The following is a 21,611-nucleotide window of genomic DNA, read 5'->3' on the forward strand; positions in this document are numbered from 1 at the left end:
AAAGGGAATGGAGAAATCCGGAAGCATCAGCATGTGTGCTTGAGTAACAACAGCTTTTAAGGCCTCAAAAGCATGAGTTGCTTCTTCATTCTATTTGAAACAGTCTTTTTTTAGATTATTAGTTAAAGGTTCAGTAATCAAGGCATAGTCTCTAATGAATCTTCTATAATAACCTGTGAGTCCCAAAAACCCTCTCAATTGTTTGAGATTGGTTGGAACTGGTCATTGCATCACGGCCTGAATTTTATCCTGATTCATGGCCACACCTTTTCCTGATACCGAATGACCAAATAATCAACCTCTTGTAAGCCAAAAGTACACTTTGACAATTTGGCATATAATTGATGGTGTTGTAAAATCTACAAAACTCTCGCCAGATGCTTGAGGTGTTCTTCCCATATTGGACTGTATACTAATATATCATCAAAGAAAACTAAGACAAATTTCCTTAGGATACCTTGAAAAATGTCATTCATGAGGGCTTGAAAGGTGGTAGGGGCATTGGTTAAACCAAAGGGCATTACCAACCATTCATAATGTCCTTGATGAGTTCTAAAGGTTTTCTTGTGTCTATCCTCCTCTTTAATCAAAATTTGATGATACCCAGACCTTAAATCTAATTTAGAGAAAATTTTTGCCCCCTACAACTCATCAAGTAATTCGTCCACAATGGGAATAGGAAAGTTATCTTTGACTGTTTTACCATTCAAAGCTATATAATCAGTACAAAATCTCCAAGTATCATCCTTCTTCCTAACCAGTAGGATTGCTGAAGAAAAAGGGCTTGTGGATGGAATGATAATTCCTGCCTGTAGCATTTTGGCAATCATTTTCTCAATTTGTAACTTCTGGCTGTGAGGATATCTATACGGACGGACCTTCACATGATTAGCACCTTCCACTAAAGGAATAGAATGATTTTGTTGCCTATTAGGGGGTAGTCCTGTTGAAAGATAAAAAACTATTATGTATTGATGGAGCAGAAACACAATTTTTGGCTCCATATTAGTTGGAAGATCAAGCCATTGATCTTGCATATTTGAAGGGCTTTGAACCTGCAAGGAGAATAACTCAACAATTGCCTTTGTACGACACATTCTCTTGAAATGATTGAATTTAGCTGGCTGTGGCAAGGAGGAATGCTCGCCATGAAGAATCACAAATTGAGTCCTAATATAAAATTTGATAGATAAGTTGCTATAATCAGACACATGAGGCCCCAATGTTGCTAGCCAATTGGCTTCTAACACCAAATCAGCCCCTGAAACCGGAAGTAGATATACTGGTAACTGCAACATGTGGCCTTGAATCTTAACTTGTAATTACTTGATGAGTCCTTCAGCTACCAAGGCATTACCATTTCCCACCAACACTTGAAATTTAGGAATAGGTTTCACTGGGAGTTTTAAACAGTGAGCAATTCGGGGTTGCAGGAAATTATTTGAGCTTCCACTATCTAATAGAACCTGGGCCATCACTCCATTAATAGACCATTTGAATTTCATAGTGCCTAGTCCTGAAGAGCCCTTTAATTCATTGTACGAAAGGTGGTGTTCCACAAGTGGTGGAGGTTCAGCGTCCCCAAGGTCCTCAAGAGGGTCATGTTAAACATTAAGTGTAACATCTTAATCAACTTGCAAAACAAAATAATGTTTATTGGGACAGCTATGATTCATGGTAAATTTATCATCACATGTAAAATAGAACCCCTTCTCATGGCGTAATTGCATTTCTGCAATAGTAAGCGTTTTAACCAAATTGGGCGTAATTGCATTTCTGCAGTAGTAAGCTTTTTAACAAAATTGGGTTTGGTGTTAGAACTAGATGTGGCTGACAGTGGGGAAGATAACAAGGGTGGTAAACTGGTTGCTCTTATGGATTGTGAGGTCATGGAGGTTGTGTTTGTGGCTTGTGTTTTGGGATAATAGGAAGTGTTATCGAACCTATTTTTAGGAATGTACTTCTCCTCATATAACTTGGCTAATGAAACACATCGTAGCAAAGAAGTAGGTTTTGGGCAATAACATCATGTAGTGTCAAATGTACTTCTCCTCATATAACTTTCGCGTAAATGCTCCATCCACTTCTATAACTCACGCTCACGGCGTTCCATGGATTCAGCGATGCAACTAACTTCCGCGGGAAGGTCCTTGAGACGAGCTAATTCTGAAGTTATTTCTTTCATTGTCGTATTTTCGGCCATGGTTTAAAGGATGAAAGCACTAATGTAAGAAGAACAATGTAACAGTAATGCAATTTGTGAAAAGAAGAATGATGCTATAATAGTATCTCGTAAGATCTTTGGTATTGCAATCTTGCAGGAAATGAGTAAAATTGTTCATATAACAGAAAATGATAACAGTAGAGAAAATAATGCACAAAAAGAGATCAAAATGTCAGAGAAAAGTAATGACAACACGCACACACCTCTCTCCTCTAACAAACTTTTATTTATTATGCTCCTGCCCAGTCATACTCTTTGAGCCTCACATTATTTCTCCTCATTTGTTCTGACTCATTATCGTGACCTTCCTTCGTTACACATTTATTCTAAAATAATCCTATATTCAGGTTTCTAAATTCTTTGTAAAGTAAAATTCAACCTCCTCTTGAACTCAGCTTATTTTTCTAATAGTCAACTTATTTTGCTAGTAGTCACTAATCTTATTAGGTAAGAGACTAATCTCATCCCCATATTTGTGATTGTTATGTACTCGACATATTATATTAAAAAATTAAAATAAATCATTTAATTATTTTTATGAAAAATATTTAATTTTTAAATTGTAAAACTTTAATTTTTAAGTTTCATATTTTATTTAAGTTTTAGTAAATTTAGGTGAATCACGTTATTAAAAACTATGCCAATGTATGTTCTTCTTTTATGATAATAGAAAATTATAAAATTGTAATTTTATTATTATAATTATGAAATTAAAAATAATTTGTGTAACTTATTGTGAATAGTTTTCATTTATTTTTATAAATAGTTTTATAATTTAAAAATTATTAAGTTAAAAAAACAGTCAAATTGAAAAAACTGATTAAACTTAAAGAAATGGAAAACTAATAAAATAATTGGTTTAATTTTAAATAATATTTAAAAGATAAATTTGGGAAAATAAAAGTAAACAAGAAAATGAGAAATTCTCATTATATGTGATATAAGGAAAATGTATGCTAAAAATGGAGAGAATTCGAGAATCATTTAACATGTTTCATGATTCAGATATACTTGTTGTTATTAAAGTTATATATGTTTTTAATCATTTAAATTGAAATTAAATTTACGTTTATCCTTAAAATTTCAAAATTAATTTTTAATTTATAACTTGAGTAAAAAATGTTTTACTTTCTCGTTCTAGGTGCCTGTGCATAAAAGTTATCCAAATTAATACTTTTAAAGATAAACAAACACATAGTTAAATATTTCATCATAAAAATATAAAATAAAGTAACTAGCAATTATTAATAGTTATATAAAATAAATATTTAACTAGGATAAGAGAGTAAAATATACATACGTTTAAGGATTATAAAAATAAAAAATATTAATTTCAAATTAAGAGAACAAAACAAAATTATCTGAAATTTAAAAACTGAAAACCTATTTAAACTTTATTACTATTAAAGTAAAATTCAGTTTGTTGACTTCAATCTACTGAAGGATCTTTATATTAATTTTAATTTTCATAAAATTTAAGATTAATAAACATCGATTCAATCCATAAATAAAAGGTCAGTACCAACATAAAATCTTAAGACGATGAATTTATAAATTTTTATCTACTTTGTAAAATTTAAATTTATATTTGAATTCTTAAAAATCTCTCATGAAATATGAGTGCTTTCACAAATATAAAAAGTAAAATCATAGTTAACTTATATAGAAACTTTAAAATATTTGAAAGAAAACAAAAAGTATATTCCACCTTAATATAATAAGTACATCGAAAGCATCTTCCTTATGAAGAGCTAGAAAGAGTAGATGTGCGATTGATGGTGAAGAATGAAGATAAATAAATGCACCATACGTTTGAACAACCATATCAGTATCATGCATTGCTTGCGCCAAATTTAATGGAATGAAACTACATAATTCATTAAAACTCACTATGTTTGGTCGCACCCACCAAAACTATGATAAGAAAAACATATAAACTATAATTATGATTCCTTTGAGTTTAAGAAAATTTCCAATCAAATCAATCAATCAATCCCAAGGTTAATTATCCAAAACTTTGTTGCCAAGCATTCGTTGTCATAAAATCTTTAAAAAAGAAAGAAAAATTTGTGAATATCATATGTTTTCAATATAAAAAACTACATGTAATACTACTAATATGTCTTTTGAAAAGGGTTTGCACAAGGTATTTAATCTCTTCATCAAGGTTGCTCTTTTATTGAAATTATTTTATAAAACATTATATTATCATATCCAATGATTTTAAGCAGATTTTTTTTTATGAATTATGTAGTTTCATAATTTTGTTTAGATGAGATTGGTGTGATTAACATAGTCAATCTAAAATACAAAACGTTAATAAACTAGAGAAACTTCGATTTTTATGAAAGACTCACAATTTTAATTATTAAACTAGGTTTGGTTTAACTTGTTTGTCTTATCAGTCTTTAAAACAAACCAAGTCAAAACACAGATTCTGAATAGTCTGTAAAACAAGTAAAGTCAAACTAAGAAAATTGTTATTTAAATTAAATTAATTTTTTTTTGTTAAACCGTATTAACCCGTTACCTAACCTAACTGAACTCAGAGATTAGACTCGCTGTAAAAATAATAATTATATTTAAAAAATTACTTTTAAAATATATATCAATCTAAATTTAAAATTAGTTTTATTAATATATATATATATATATATATATATATATATATATATATATATATATATATATATATATATAAAGATACACTTCTTTAATGTCTTTTTTGTTTTTCCATTTTATTCTCTTAATTTCTACTTTTAAATTTAAATAATTATTCAATATAAAATAATTATTTACACTTTTATATTTTAGTAACAATTTTTCTAAATTTAAATAATTACTCGTAATAAAAAATTATTTACATAATATTACTTATAATTTTTTTATTTCAATAACTAACATTTATTTTATCTATAGTTACATCTATAATTATATACATTTTTTATTTTTTTAATTTTACCTTTTCAATTATTACTTTTAAAATTTAAATAATTTATAGACATCAAATTTAAAAAATACATATTTTTTTTTAAAAAAGGAACCAAACTATTCATATATCGACATAGAGCTGTATGCCAAAAAAAAAATGAACCATTACAGTTTGTTGAGATAATGTTTCGGACTAACTGTCCATGGAAGGTACACCAATTTAAGGATTAAATTATTATCATGTTGTAATAATTTAATAGCCATGTAGTAATTTAATGAGTAAATATTTTTGAAATAGGAATGGGAACGTATTGACTACTCCAAAAGGTGTTAAAAGTGTCCAACACAAAGCTGACTTCGTTGAAGTAATCAAGTTCGAAGGCAGGAATTGCCGTCCACGGCCCGCTTCTCCGATGTGGGACATGCCATACAAAAAAAACATATAATTTATTTAAAATAATGATAAAATAACACACATTTATATTTATTTAACACATTTAATAAAAATAAGATAATTATAAAAAAGTAAATTTGTGTAATTTAAAAAAAAATAATAGTATCAAATAAATATAAAAAAATTATGTGAATCAAAATATATTTTTTATTTATTTAAATTTAAAAACTGTTAAAAAGAAAAGTCCTCCACTTTCACACCATCATCCTTCCATTCAATTGGGTGGCACACAATGAATTCCTTATCTCATTGTCACCAAAGACAACAAAATGAAAACAAAAATTCATGGTTACTGTATAATAACCCAATGGTCACTCAACACTTATATGTTTATGCAGTTGTGAATAGTAAGTATTTCATTATTCTTCTCTTTTTTTTATTTAAAATATTTCTTTTCTTAATTCTTTAAAATGTTTTTTAAGAATAAAATATATTTTTAATTTTCTTATTTTAATGTCCACGAAATCATTATTTCGAAAACATAATATCTTAAATACCTAAAAGATTATCAATCTCTTCTGTCTATCTCAAAACTTAACTTATAGCTAAAAATCCAAATATAGATTACATTAAATAAAATTAAAAAGATGGTATCATGACTCTTTTATCAAGAACTCATATTTCTAAAGGTTAAATATGTTTTTATTCTCTTAATTTTTAGTGAAAATTGAATTTAGTCCCTCTTTAAAATTTTGGTTTAATTTAGTCTCCAAACTTTAAAAATGTGTGAATTTAGTCTTTTTAACTAAATTTTGTTAGGTTTATTTGATTTTTCAAGTACGTTTCATGATAACATTTGAGTTGTTTACACCGCTTGACACATATTTTTGTTTCAATTTTAACTAAAAAATGTGTTTGAAACATCAAATAAAGTTAACAAAATTTAGTTTAAAGGACTAAATTCACACGTTTCTAAAGTTTGGAACTAAATTGGTCCAAAGTTTCAAAGAGGGACTAATTCCAATTTTCAGTGAAAGTTAAGGGACCAAAAATATATTTAACCCTATTTCTAATATATAAAATCTTTTAAATATATTTCACTAAAAAAAAATCAAAAAAGTCTCACATTATCTAAAAATTAAAATATTTTAATATGTTTCTTTAAGAGAAAAACATATTGTTAATTATCTAAATATTATTTTAAGTTACATTGAGATAAGAACAACTATGACTACTCATAATTTAGATAAGAACAATTATCATTCCAATCAATTACGAAAACCCTTTTGGAGTGTATTAATTATTAGCGAAAAAATTGGTACTTCATTGTCATACCGAATTGCAATTTGGCCAACCTTGGTTTTGGGTTGAAAGAAGGCATTAGAGTAAAGTAAATAATGATAAAGACGCGTTACTAGTCAATAAATAAATGATAAATTTGCCCAATTGGTTACAAGATTCAAAATAGTAAACAGAATAAGTTGCTCATAAAATCTCAACCTTTACTATACTTTTTAAAAAAAATAATTAAATTTAGACATTGAGTGTCTTAGGAGACGCTTTCAATATCTTCTCACCAAAGTTGACTTCGTAAGAACAAGGGTTGCGAGGCAACTACCTTCATTGTTACTCCATCTCTTTTAAGTTATATATTTTTTAAAGACTTATTTTTATTTAAGTCTTACTTTTAAAATTTAAGATAATATTAATTATTTTTTACATTTTTATTTCGAAAATTAGTATATATATATATATATATATATATATATATATATATATAATATATATATATGTCAAAAGTAAATAGTAACATTTTATTTGTTAGGTTATTTTGGAAAGAAAAAAAAAGTTATCTTTAGTTATTACACGATGAAATGTAGTCTTTTAAATTAATATTAAAATAAAAACTATTGAGTATAATTCGTAATGATAAGAAGAAATTATTTTAGATTGCATAAAATTATTTTATAATATAGGTTAGATAATTTGTAAAGACTTAGAAAATGATAGTTTAGAAGTGGTAATAGTTTAAAAATAGTGAGACTCGATTATTTTAATATTAAACGATTTTAATATAAATAATTTCATTATAAATGAGTTTCATTATTTTAAAACACAATATTTCTAAAAATCACTTTTTTAGAGTTTTCTGACTTCTCTCTAGAAGTTATTTTATGTTCATCTATTTAAAAATCAGAGACCGCTTGAGTGATCACAACGACAATATCTTCAAGTTTACCTAATCAGTTTCTCCAAAAAAGTAAGTTAGTTTCTACTCTTTTTCTCTAGTCTGCCTCGTATCCTTTTGCATGTGCCCTTTGAGTCTTTTATAAGACTTTCTGTTGATGAGTGGTTCTAATGATTTACCTTGATCATGATTTTGTTGTTTGTAGGTGCAATTAGTATTCTTTGATATGTGGGAGTTGTTTGAGGGTTCTATAAAGTCATTGGTCTTGAAACAGATAAGGAAAACTAATATTTGCTTTAGAAAAATTGATGTAGAACTGAAAGTAGTAAAAAATAAGTGTTGTTGGACTAGTTATTGGTCTAATTTGGGGTTTTGATAGGTGAATTTCTAGAGGAGCGACTTTAGAGAGATAAATAATGTTTGGGGTCTGTTTTTAGGTCATTTAAAACTTGTGTAGAACCTTATTTAACCAAAAATTTGATGTTGAATTGGGAAGTAGCAAATAGATAGAGTTATAAGTTAGTTTTGGTCTAAAAATAGGATTTTGATAGGCGAGATTTTGAGATAAGGGTTGGATGGGAAAACCTGAAGTTTAAGGTTTGTTTCTAGGTCTTTTAAAAACTTATTTGGACTCTTAGTTCACAGAAATATGGTTGGTGATGTGTCAAATATGATATGTTAGCTTTTTGAAGTGTTGGAATGAGTTGGTGCAACTAAATCCTAGCCAAAGATCAAAATGGCACTTTTGAGTGTAAACATGTTTATGAATCAATTATAGGATCAAAGATACTAATTTTGGTCATTTGGATGGGTCTTAGGTGCGATCAAGTTAAATTCGAAGTTGTTGTCATCTGGTGTAGCATTGAGTGGCCCTATGTGGTACTCAGTGCTGCCAAAACAATGAGCCATTGGGCTCTAGAGCATTGAGCGCTCACTTTGGCACTAAGCGCTGGTTTTCTAAAAAGCTTTGGGCGTTGGACGAGAAGATAGGCTCGTTGGACGAGAGATCTCACATGAACTGTAGCGTTGGGCATGCCCAATTATCATGCCTCTGGTTGTTGCTGTGTTTTTAAGTATTATGCTCTATTTGAGGTGAGTGGTAGTGTATTTATGCATGATTCTTATTAGTTTGGTAATGTTTATGGAATGTAATTTGAATGTGAACATATCAGTATTCATTATCATACATGATATGACGGTTATGATGATTATGTCTTGATCATGTCCATGGTAGATGAACATAATTTCATGACTCTCGTGGAGAGATTCCATGGTGGTGCCCAATAGTGTATGTATTATTGTAGAAGCTCAGTCTTAGAGGTTATCCTGACACTCTAATGGTCATTCCTTCTTAACTAGAGAAGAATGAGGCATGCAGTGAAAGTAGTAGGAAGTCCTAGTCTAGGAGATTTACCTTGGCCTAAGGCGTTAACGGACTAACCTTGTGTGTCGTAAGGTGAAATCCAATTGGCAATGGCTCTGTAGAGAAGTAAAGGGTCACCACAAGTGCACAATCTGTCATATCTCGACAATAATACAGGTATCTGAATAGTCAAGTCTAGAATCTATCTGTATGCTTAGATTGTTTTGGTTTGAAAGTAAAATGTCTTGTACGTTAAATTATAATTGCATGACTTGAATTTCTTTTATAATATTAGTTTATCCTTTCTTTTATGTGTTTGATTGTCTGTTTTATTTTTTTTCTGTTAAAATGATCACCTTAATGAAGCAAGAACAAGAGATGTCTCTGGTGAGCAAGTGTTGGGAGGAGATAAAGGTGAGACATATAATAGGACGTTGTATTTTAGTTTCATATGTTTTTGAAGACCTAATTATTTTTGGTTCAGTGTAATATATCATAGTTGTGTAAGATCTTGTATATCTTTTGTTATTATAAGTTATTTATGAATATCTATAATAGTATCTTATAGGTTTTCTTTATGTTGACTGCTTTGTAATATTGAAAGTGCGACACATTCCATAGTAGTTGAATGTTATAAAAGAAAAATGGGATCTTACAGAATTTAAGTTAGTGTTCTATAAAAATAAGAATGAAAAAATTAAATGATATAAGGAAAAAAAATATAAATTTACTATCTTAAATTTTGAATAGAGGTAATATAGTAATATCTTATATTAATCAATTCATAATTTATTGATATCCAATCTATCGTAATTTTAATTAATCTTTTAAGTAAAAAATTATGCTCCATACATAGGGTATATTTCTTTTTACTGTGAAAATTATTACCTTTCTTAATTATTTGAAAAATCTTAATTATTAAGCAAAGTGAATAAATGGTATCCGTACTAAGAAGACTAGTTACTTTATTCGGGTTCTATCATTCATATTTTATAGCCGCCATTCGATAGGAGAATGATGGTGCCCGATTGATTGACTTCCATTCCAGGGAGATTATTTGGTTTAATTAATTTATATTTTAGTTTTAATTTCTGTTAGTAATCTTTTACAATGCAAAATCCTTACAAAATAGAAATACAAGTACTAACATAAAAAACACAGATACAAAAATTAAAAATGTCTTCTTAAAATATAATAAGAAACATGAAAATTTAACTCAAGTATAATTAATTAAACTAGATAATTTTTAGTTTAATATTTGTACAACATAATCATCGTCAAAGTTCTATTTTTTATAAAATCGTTTACATGGTGTGCTAGGTTTTATCGTAATTTCATGAAAACAATCTACCACCTTTTGTTGATTTTTGTAATAAAAACCTTTTAAAAATTAAACAGAAAAGGTTTTAACTGAAAAAATAAACTAATTGCGCAGAATAACCTGATTTGAAGAACGATAATTATAAAGAAATGCATATAGAGTTAAGATAATGCAGCAAACTAATGTAAAAGAATTACATAAATTTCAAATTGTATGAATTTAATTTGGAGAATTTTAATAGTATGAAAGCCTGTTTAAAAGTATAAAGTAAAAGACTTGAATGATTTTGAATAATAATGTAAAATGAAAGATAAACACGAGAGATAAAAAATACGTACAGAAATAAAATAATGATAGTTAAGATTAGGAAAATCATTGATAAGATAGGAGTTTTGATAACAATATCATATTACCTTTTATATATCAACTTATTAACCTTTTTTTACTTATATAAATTTTATCATTAATAACAATTATATTATTTGATTTAATTTACCTTTTGTAATTTTATTTTATTTTTAGAAAAAAATAAATTTTCATATGTTAGAATATCTTATAACTAATTTAGTTTTTATATTTGAAATTTTGATATAATTAACTCTTTAGGAGCATTTCTTATCTATTGCAATTTATTAAGTATTTGTCCTAGTAGTTCTACTTGTTACAAGGAATTTAGTACTAGATATCTGATAGGCGATATCCTGTTAGTTTCTTAGATAATCATTTCAAAATTATAGTTGATAAAATTGAAGGGTCATCGATCACATACGATACATTATCAACAAAAACAAAGAGATTTATTTTCTCTTTTTTATTTTATTGAGAATTTAGTGTTTGTTGAATCTTTAGTGTGTTTAAGTAGTCTTTGATAAATATTTTTTTTATGTAATTGTTGTATCTATATTATATTTAAAGTAAGAAGATAGTATAAAAATGTGTTTGATCTAATATAATAAATTTATTTTTTAAATTATTATAAATGATTTAAGTTTACATTTTTATTTTTACATCAAGTGTTTGCATAATAACTTTACAAAATAATATAAATTATATTATATCAACTTATGATATAATATAGATATTTAAAAAATATGGATACAGGTGTGACAATACTCGTGTTTCCCGTCAATTTACTTTTTATAAGTAAAATATACTATATTATTAAAAATAAAATCTATTGATATTTAAATTTATAAAAATAATTTAAAAATTATATTTTGGTTTATTGTTTTCTTTCGTTATTAATTATAATTAAGTAAAATATACTATATTATTAAAAATAAAATCTATTGATATTTAAATTTATAAAAAATAATTTAAAAATTATATTTTGGTTTATTATTTTCTTTCGTGATTAATTATAATTGAGTTTTATTTTAAAAAAATTCAAAATAGTGGTTACTCTTAAAAAATTAATTAACATAAATTATATTATAAGGAGTAAAATAGGAATACGAATTGTGTATGCAAAGGGAAATCCTCTTTAGATATAGTTATAGATATGTGTAAATTTTTATATGTAATTTGTATTTATATTTATAAATTTACTAGTTTTTATATACTTGATCTATTTTAACCAAATTTGAGATTAAATGACTAATTTATCTTTAATAAAAATTTGTTTAAAAATAATTTATTTAAATGAAATTGACAAATATAGTTAAAGTTAGTTTAAAAATATTTAAGAAAAATGTATAAAAGTAACATCCTAATATTTATAAAAAATAAATTTAGTTCCAATTTAAAAAACGACAATATGATTTTATTTTAATAAAAATTAAAATTAAATTAAATCATAAAATAAATATAGAAACTAATTTAAGAACATGTGATGTGATACAATTTTAAAGTGATAAATAAAAAAAATGAAAAAGAAAATTTAAAAGACTCAAAAATATACGTGACATTATTTTTAATACTGTTTGTACAATAACGTAAATAACCTAATTAGATTAATTTTCATAAATTAAAACTAATTTGAGACTAAAAAACCTAAAGGATTAAGTTTACATATGAATGCCGAAATGAAAAAAAAATAATTAAATAAAAAAATTATAAGACCAAATTAAGTAAGAGGAGCAAAAGACGTTTAAGTCATGGTTTTATCAGTGACAACTTACTTAATTTCATTGGTGATATCCCTTCATCCATTTCTGATTTAAAATAAATTAATAAACTTCCTTTACATTCATTCCATCCTTATCTATGTAAACATTGTGCCGAGGAATCAAACGGACGAATGACAAAAGGAAAAAAAAAGAGGAAGAAAACAGAGAGAATTGACTTAGAGGGGGAGACGAAAGAGAGTCAATTCGGTTTTGAATTCCAACCGCTCCACCCATCTTGATTCCTTCACCAAATCCCACGCACATTTTCAGAAAACCCTTTTTTAAAAAGCCGTCGTCTCTTACAGTACAATACAATAACCATCCCCATGTATACTTCTCCCAATATCTCATCATTTTCCGGTTGCTTAATCTCTGTCTTCTCATCCTATCAGACACACATACCCTTTCCTTCAATTACAATTCTTCAACTGTAATCATTCATTCATCACTCTTCAACAAAATCATCTATATTTATTCCCGCCCATTCTCTGCTTTCTCTGCTTTTCTCTGTTCATCCTCCATCATCCAATTCAATTCCGCTCAATTCAACCCCGCGGAGGCGTTCGATCGAACACCCATCTCCCTCCCCATCTGGGTTTCGCCAAAGCCACATTCTTGCGAGGAATCGAGACATGGGGGTTCAGAAAGACAGTGTGAAATTCAACGTAGGTGGCAGGGTGATGGAAACAACCGCAACAACCCTCGCCAATGCAGGGCGCAATTCGATGTTCGGTGCAATGTTCGACGACAATTGGAACCTGCTCCTATCATCAAACAAGGAGGGCCAGAGCTTCCTGGATCGCAACCCGGATTGCTTCGGGATTCTCCTCGATCTGCTCCGAACCGGGGAACTCCATATCCCACCCAACATCCCGGAGAAGCTCCTCTACCGGGAGGCCCTCTACTACGGCCTCTTGGACCACGTCCGCGCAGCCAAGTGGGGCCCATTCGACGGCAACAGGTTAAGGTTGTCGCGGTCTGTGCAGGGCCAGGCCCCGGGTGACGGAACAGCCATTCGCGCAGGCCCTGATGGAGGCTGTTGCGTTGCGCATGGCAGCATGGTTCATGTGTATGATTGGATGTTGGATGAACACCCTCCTCTTAGCCTCGATTTCCAGAGGGTCAACGATGTTGGGTGGGTTGACTCGGACAACGTTGTCGTCGGAGTGAGCGAACGCCTTGGGAGGGGTGATGGTGGGATAGGGCTGTTCAGTTCACACAGTGGGGAGCTTAGGTACAAGTTTCAGGTTTCTCATGAGAATCAGGTGAAGAGTTACACTGCTGGGGCTTTGAGTTTCAGTTCAGATTACAAGATATTTTCTAGCTGTAAAGGGAGGAGTAATGAGTATGGGGTAGGGGTTTGGGACCAGGTTACAGGGAAGCAGATAGATTTTTTCTACGAGCCTTTGGGGTGGTCTCTTGGGGATGCTGATAAGCTTCAGTGGTTGGAGGGGAGTAACTGTTTGTTGGTGGCAACCATGTTTCCTAGGAAAGACAACTGTTACATTAGTGTTTTGGATTTCAGGGAGAAGAAGATGGTGTGGTGTTGGTCTGATATGGGGGCTCATTTTACCGCGGATGAGAAACGGGTGAGGGATGCCATTGCCATGGAGGACAATAGTTCCATTTGTGTGGTGAATGAGTTTGAGGATTTGGGATTCATGGATTTGAGAAGTTCTGCTGCCACGAGCATTCGGTGGAGCTCCAGAAGTAGGTTGATGAAGGGGAAGATGCCGGATGAACCGTGTTATCCAAAACTGGCACTGCATGGAGGACAGCTTTTTTCCTCCATGAATGATTGCATTTCGGTTTTCTGTGGCCCCGAATGGGTTTTGACCTCTAGACTCAGACGAAGCTATGGAGGTTCAATATGTGACTTTTCCATTGGAGGGGACAGGCTTTTCGCGCTTCATAGTGAGGAGAATGTGTTTGATATTTGGGAGACTCCACCACCACCGATTCTATGATTCAATTTTAGTTTTAGTTCATCTTGGTTTGCTATAGAAACAAAAGACTTCTTCTGGTTTTCTAGATACTGTTGAGTTTTAAACTTACACGAGGTTGAAGGATAGTTTATAACTTGTTATACATGTAGCTTTAGGTATCATGGTATAGCTGAATATCTACAGAGAAAGATGATATATGAAACACTTGTTTTCTGTTTCTTTTTTTCTGTGACTCACTTCACTCAGATCTCTTCTCTTGCAGATTCTAATTTCGAACCATCTCCTTTTGTCTTTTCTAAAGGACGTATCCTCTTTTTGACACTTTTTTTTACCTTTCTCACAACTAACATTGCGGTTTAAATTTGGTGAAGTGGCTTCACTGACCTTGAAAAAGGTGAAGGTAACAGAACAATGAGCAGTTGTAAGTTGTAACAGCTGCACCTTATTGATTTGCTTTGAATAAGGAAGAACTCTTCAGGAAATGCGGCTTTTGGGTCACTTTCTCAATAATTTGTATGCATAAATATCCCTTCAACTCTTTCGGCAGCATCAAATTCATCAGAAACACACATAAAGTTGTTAATACTATGAGGTCAATGAACTATAACTAATCAGACACTTTGGTTGTCGAAATTCCAAAATATTAATTTAATAAAATGCATTATCTAGCAGTCCATGAGGAAGGACTTGATTATGTTTAGAAGATCCTACCACACTTCTATTTTAAATTTGCAAAGAATTATGTTGAATATGAACTTTTCATTATATCCAAAGAAACATTGCACTTCTTTTTTGGTCTGTATACTTAAATTTCAACCTATCATATAATGTAAATAAAAAGCAGTAATGAAAGCAAAACATTGTCAATGCTGAAGTTACTCTTATTAGATTCAAGGAAAAAGTTTCACTCACACACACCCAATACCCCTGAATCACTATAATACTTTCTTTATTATTATTTTTCTATTATAGGTACTGTAGGATTTCATAAACTCATTTGGTTATCAAATATTCTTACAAGTTTATATTTTATAGCTTGAAGATTAAGGAAGATCAACCTTCTATATGTGCAAAAAAGAATTAAATGATTATGTTATCAAACATGAATTATAATATATGAAGATTACACAAATAATAATCATATTTTTCAAAGACACATATAAGGAAAAAAAACTTCTAGACATTCATAATCAAGATTTTTTAACATAGATGAAATCGTATATTTTCTTATATAAATATATAATGTTGCGCATTATTTATCATTATTAAAATTATTTAAAATAAATCAATTTTTTACCATATATGTTTGATTTTATGCATAATAGAGATTATTTTATATGGCTTAATTACACATAAGTGTATCAGATTAATAGTTTCAAACTAAACTACTTAGATTGTCTTGCACTTTAATAACTACTGGGAGGTTCAAATGAGATATTGTCTTGTATCTCAGAACATGTAATAGATGGTTCACAAGCAACATAAATATTAATTCAATTACTTGTTCATATTTACTAACATTAATTATCGACTGAAAGATTATCTAAATAAATATCAAGGAGATTGGATCTTAACACATTAATCTTACATGATATAATAAGAATGCTAACCAGTATCCTAAAACACTATTTAAGGTATAATTAATGATCTTTGATTTCAATATATTTATATATTTATGTTGAAATCTGAAACAACTTAACTTTACTAGGTAGAATAATGAAAATTCATATAACTCATTCTCTAAAGAGAAAAATATTATTTTTGTCTTTTATTTCTATAATTGTTTTCTAAACACAACAAACATTAGAATTTCTAACATTTCTATCAAAAAACAAGTAAAATATCTTTTTAACAGTTTGAAGATACTGTGTTCGTTTGCGAAGATTTACTAGTACTGCATATTAGCGAAGAAGGATTTGGATGAATTTTTATGTTCGCTTTTACGGATTTGCGAGTAAGTAAAAGCGATGATTTGCGGAACATATACTTTTTTCCATCTTCGGACATCTGCACGGATTTAAGATGATTTTTTTTTGGAGAAATGTCTTATTTAAGCTCTGTGTAACACACCATTGTATCCATTCCATAGTTATAATTTTATTAGTCATTGTTTTTATTATGTTAAATCATACGTGATACATAAAATATTATTAATCAAAGTAAATTTTTGTTCTGATATTTATAACACTACCAGATTATTTAAAAATATAATTTATTTTAACTTATACGATAAAAGTTGGTATACATATATAATATTTTCATTTAACGGTTATTATTATTGAACTTGTTTTCTACGATGATAAGATGTTCTTACCTCATATCATTTCATATATTTTTTTAATTAAATAAATTTATATTTTTTCTATTTTTAGATAATTATATTATTGATATATTCACTTTTTTTTATTATGAATATTCAATTTGATTATAAAAACCAAAAATTATAAAATTATATCAATTATGATTAAATTATATTACTAAATTACAATTTTTTTACCTTTTTAAAGTTAATTTTGATAATTAATTTTAATTTTCTCTTTATAAAAATTTTTACAATTAAATATATCGTTAACAATTATCGTTTTATATTACTTTAATAACTAGGGGCATTTTGGTAATCTTTAATTTCTACCTATTAAGCAATTTTTTATTCTGTCACATCAATTAAATTCTACACTAATTCTCACAAACTTTACTTTCAAATCCCCTCTCAATTACCTCCAAATCCCCTCAAACAAATAACAAAAAATTTACCCTCAAATCAATCACTCTTCCCGAAATCATCTTCTCTAAATATCCTCAGGTGAACAAAGCATTAGTGAAAGTTTGAAATGTAAAGACTTGAAAGATAAAAGCTTAAAAAGTACAATCTTTAATTTTTGCAAAAATAAATAAACAATTTTTTTGAAATTTCTAGCCTTTTTCAAATTCTTCTATGATGTAAAGATTGCACTTTTGAAAATGCATGAATGAGATAAATAGGCGGGTTGCTTATATTTTTACTTTCGTTTGTTGTTTTCTATGTTAATTTAAGCTTTTTTATGTTTAGTTGTATTTTAAATTTTAGAGGAGCGGTTAAAAATAAAGAGAAACTAAACAATAAAGTTAAAACTATTATATTATTTAATTATTTGTTAACCTTTTTGTGTGTGAATTCTAATAAATTAAGAATAGTTGTATAATACTTATGTGCATTTTTATTCTCTAAATTAAAATTGTATTAATGATTATTAAAGTTAGAATTCCTTTAATATCAAATTTAACTATGAACTAAAATTCAATATTTGTTAATTATTCATGACCAATGCCCTGATTACCATGACCTATATAATATAAACTTTTATAAAATTTAATATTTATTAATTTATAATAAAATGGTTAATTTATTTAAAATTTGGGGTTTAGAGTTTATTTACTTAATTCTTGTTTTGTGTTTACTCGTAATCTTCATGTAATATTTTATATAGTTTCTTTTTTACTAAAATATATTTTTTCCTCTAATTCTTATAAAAAAATTCAATTAAATCCGTAATTTTTATTTGATTTAATTTAGTTCTTTAATTTTTAAAAATATCTGATTAGATCGTTTCTGTTATATTAATCTTAGATCTCCCTTATAATTTATACCTTAAATCATTTCATTGTCTAAAGAATTCAAATTATTTTTTTTATGTGGAATGATTTAATGTTTAAATTCTAACTGAAATATAATGTGAATCTAACATAAAAGATCTAATTAAATCATTTTTAAAAACTAAAAGACTAAATTAAACTGAATAAAACTTAGAGATTTATTAAATTTTTAAGAGAATTAGAGGGAAAAAAAGATTTTAACCTTTCTTTTTATTATTGGTTGGGTACCATCAGTCTATAACAATAAAGTTTTTGGTCTATTTTTAAAAGATGGAATGTGTATATAACAAAAGGTTGGATTAGTGGAAGTAGGTGGAAATTTTCATTGCCCTCAACTTAGACCAAACTCACTTGCTATGATTATCATATTGGTCCAAGGAGTTATACCAAGATTTAAAAGGCGCAATAGAGATAACCTTGTTAAGTCAAATGTCAGTATGATCTTTGCCTACAACTACAATAAGGTTGTTTGTTCTTGCACCCATCAAATTTCTTCCTGCACCTCATCACGAAAATTTAGGTTTCTTTTAATTCTTGATTTGAAACAAAGGTGGGTGGTGGGAATTTGGTATCCAAATTCATGTTTTCAGAGACATTATATATACTTTCGAAAAAGAAAATCCATAATACTATTGATGAGTGTTTTCCGAAGAAATATTTCTGAAATTGATCTAGTGTGTTTCGAAAAGAAAAATTTGAAAATTTACAAATTATGAGTCAGGGAGAAATTTGATGGGGTATTGGAAGAAAGAATACCCCAATACCATTATATATAAGTCAAGGCCTAAACATTTGTGGAATCATATAGCCTGACTGAAAATGTATTCAAAAGCTAACATTATATGAAGATGATAAAATGGGCCAAGAAAAAATATTATAAGTTTTCTTTCTGCACTTCCAAACTTTTCTAAGTGTCTAAATTAGCCTTCTAAATAGGTTAAAAAAAAATTTCCTCTCTTATAATTATCCCACCACCCACCGTCACACTTTCTTTTAACTTAGTGTCACTCCTTTAAACTTTGCTCCTCTACACTCCCTTGCACCACGTTGTTGTTAAGAGGTTCATCACATATTAAAATATGGTTAATGGGTTCATCAAATTTTGAAATAAGTACATTAGATTTTGAAATTTGATTTAAGGGTTCACTGTATTTTGAAATCTGGTTAAGTGGTTCACCGAATTTTGAAATCCAATTAAAGGATTCACCAAATTTTTTGAATATTTAAAATATGGTCAATGAAGTGTGTAAAGATAGCTCTGCAAAGCATGAGGAGAGCTTGGTCGAGCATGTGGAGAGCTCGAGGAGTATAACGTCAAATCAGTTAAATTGGCGAGGCATCTACATAGCTAGATTAAGTTGGTGGAGCAACTTGAATGTCCTGATTGTTGGATGGAGCAAGTGAATGTCTTGGAAAAGTCAGAGGGGAGTCTAGGTAGCTCGATAGAGCATGTACACAGCTCAAAAAAGTTGGTGGAGAAAATAAGAAGCTTAGATAGCTTAGTGTGTTTTTGTTTTCTTTATTTATTCTCTTTAAATTATTTATTTTGAAATTCAATGAATGTTTCTCCCAAATTTTGAAACTCGAAATTCAGTGGTACATTTTTAAAGCTAAGATCAGATTTTGAAATCTATTGAGTTCCCAAACTGGATTTTGAGATATGATGAGTTCCTAAATTGAATTTCAAAATCTAATGAATTTCTAAATCTCATTAGTTATTTCTAAACCGAATTTTGAAATCCAGTGAGTTCCTAAATAAAATTTTAAATTTCGATGAGTTTCTTAACCATATTTCGAAATCTGATGAATTTTCTTAACTAAGTTTTGAAATCCTATACATGCAAAATATAATTAAAATAAATATAAGTTTTTAAAGAAAATAAATATAAAATATCAAACTAAAGTTAACTAATAAAGATGTGTGTACATAAAAGATTAACAAGATGGAATGAAGGAAAATGAAGTATCCACGAGCTGAACGAAGTACACAACTGCTGAAGAAGAAAACTAAAAAACCAAAGATGAGAGAAAACGTGTTCAAATGACTTGTGATGCAGGAGTTCAATAAGTTGACCTGTTAAGTTAACCCATTTGGTAGGATTTCGCCATAGTCCATGTAGGTTGAGGAAAAAAAACTCATAGGATAAAAAAAATCCTTTATTGAAAAAGTCCATAAAGCTAAATACTCCAAAACCCTATGGCTCATAACTAACTCATGGACCTTTCTTTTCACTAAATTTTATGTACAAAAGCAGAAAAAAAAACAACAGAAACAGACAAACACATATTTTTATGTTACAGAAACAAATCAAAGATTATTGATTTTTTATTTTGCTTAACCAAATCAAATCAGATGATTGAATTTCTAATTTACCTAACCTAATCAATTGGTCATGGTGGTTCAAGATGTTGGGATTGGTGGGGAGTGTTCTCTGCATCCGAATTTAAGATTTTAGATATTGAAGTAGGTTTGTGGTTTGAAGAGAATGATATGAGAAAAAAGTTTATGTGAGATGTGAAGGAAATGATGTAAAAAAACGAGTCTGTGAGAGAAAGCTAGTGCGATAAATTTGTTGATTGGGGTCAAGGTGCTGACCCAGCCCTAACCCAATGTCAACCCCTTTCCTAGGATTTTTGGGACCAAGGGCTTTGAAAAGGTCCCCTTAAATGTGGACCAAGAAAATGAAGTCTATCTTAAAGAAGTGTTAGGACTAGAGTTCATTCCTTAGACCTTGCATATGTTCCATTTGAAAAATAAAATAAAATATCCAACCCATGATTCCAGTCTTGTAAATAATTAAGGTTTAAACCCTCCTTTGGTCCTCATATTTGTTAGTAAATCTCAAGTGGGTCTTTATATTTTCAAGTGTCTAAATTAGTTCAACATTTTGAAAAATTGAGCCAATTTTGTCCTTTCCGTTAAATGTTCTCAAACAGTGTTAACAAATGTTGAGTTGTAATTATTTTTAAGAGGACGTGTCATTGTGATTAAATTTAGTGAGTGATGTGTTTTACCATCTCAATTCCACCTAACATTTAGAGAGCCTTCGATCTACCGTCTCTCGGACAACACGCTCCACCAGCTCTTCTCTTCCCTCCCCCTCTGCGTCCTCCCCCGTCGTCGCTCCACTGGCACCACCACCAACAACAACCACCACTCACAAATTCAATTAAACCTAACAGTTTCAAGCTCACAAATGGGAACACAAAATCAAAATCCCAATTCAACTCCAACTTCCAAAAATGTGATCAAAAACCTGCATAGAAAATCCAATGAACCATCCCAGAAATCCCAATTTCAAGACCGCAATACACTAAGAGGAAATCCCAAGAGAACCCAATCAAAAATCAGAGAAAGATGGAGAGGAAAGGAAGCTTGCCCTTGCGTCATTGTCAATAACAGATTGGAACCCTGGTAAGATAAGAAATCAAGAAAATTGAAAAAGAATGGGAAACAATCATAACAGTAAAATGATGCTCTTCTACTACCCACTTCATTATAG

At 29.1% G+C, this 21,611-nt stretch overlaps 1 protein-coding gene across 1 annotated transcript; it reads left to right on the top strand.

Annotated features, from left to right (window-relative positions):
- The first annotated feature begins 12,628 nt into the window (after window positions 1–12,628).
- LOC124831871 (BTB/POZ domain-containing protein At4g30940-like) lies at window positions 12,629–14,698 on the top strand. Its single transcript, XM_047305964.2, has one exon. The coding sequence runs from the start codon at window positions 13,162–13,164 to the stop codon at window positions 14,494–14,496; it is 1,335 nt and encodes a 444-aa protein (XP_047161920.2). The 5' UTR covers window positions 12,629–13,161; the 3' UTR covers window positions 14,497–14,698.
- The last annotated feature ends 6,913 nt before the right edge of the window (window positions 14,699–21,611 follow it).

The sequence above is a fragment of the Vigna umbellata genome, chromosome 3 (genome assembly GCF_029865625.1).
Source record: "Vigna umbellata cultivar VRB3 chromosome 3, Vumbellata_1.0, whole genome shotgun sequence".
Taxonomy (NCBI): domain Eukaryota; kingdom Viridiplantae; phylum Streptophyta; class Magnoliopsida; order Fabales; family Fabaceae; genus Vigna; species Vigna umbellata.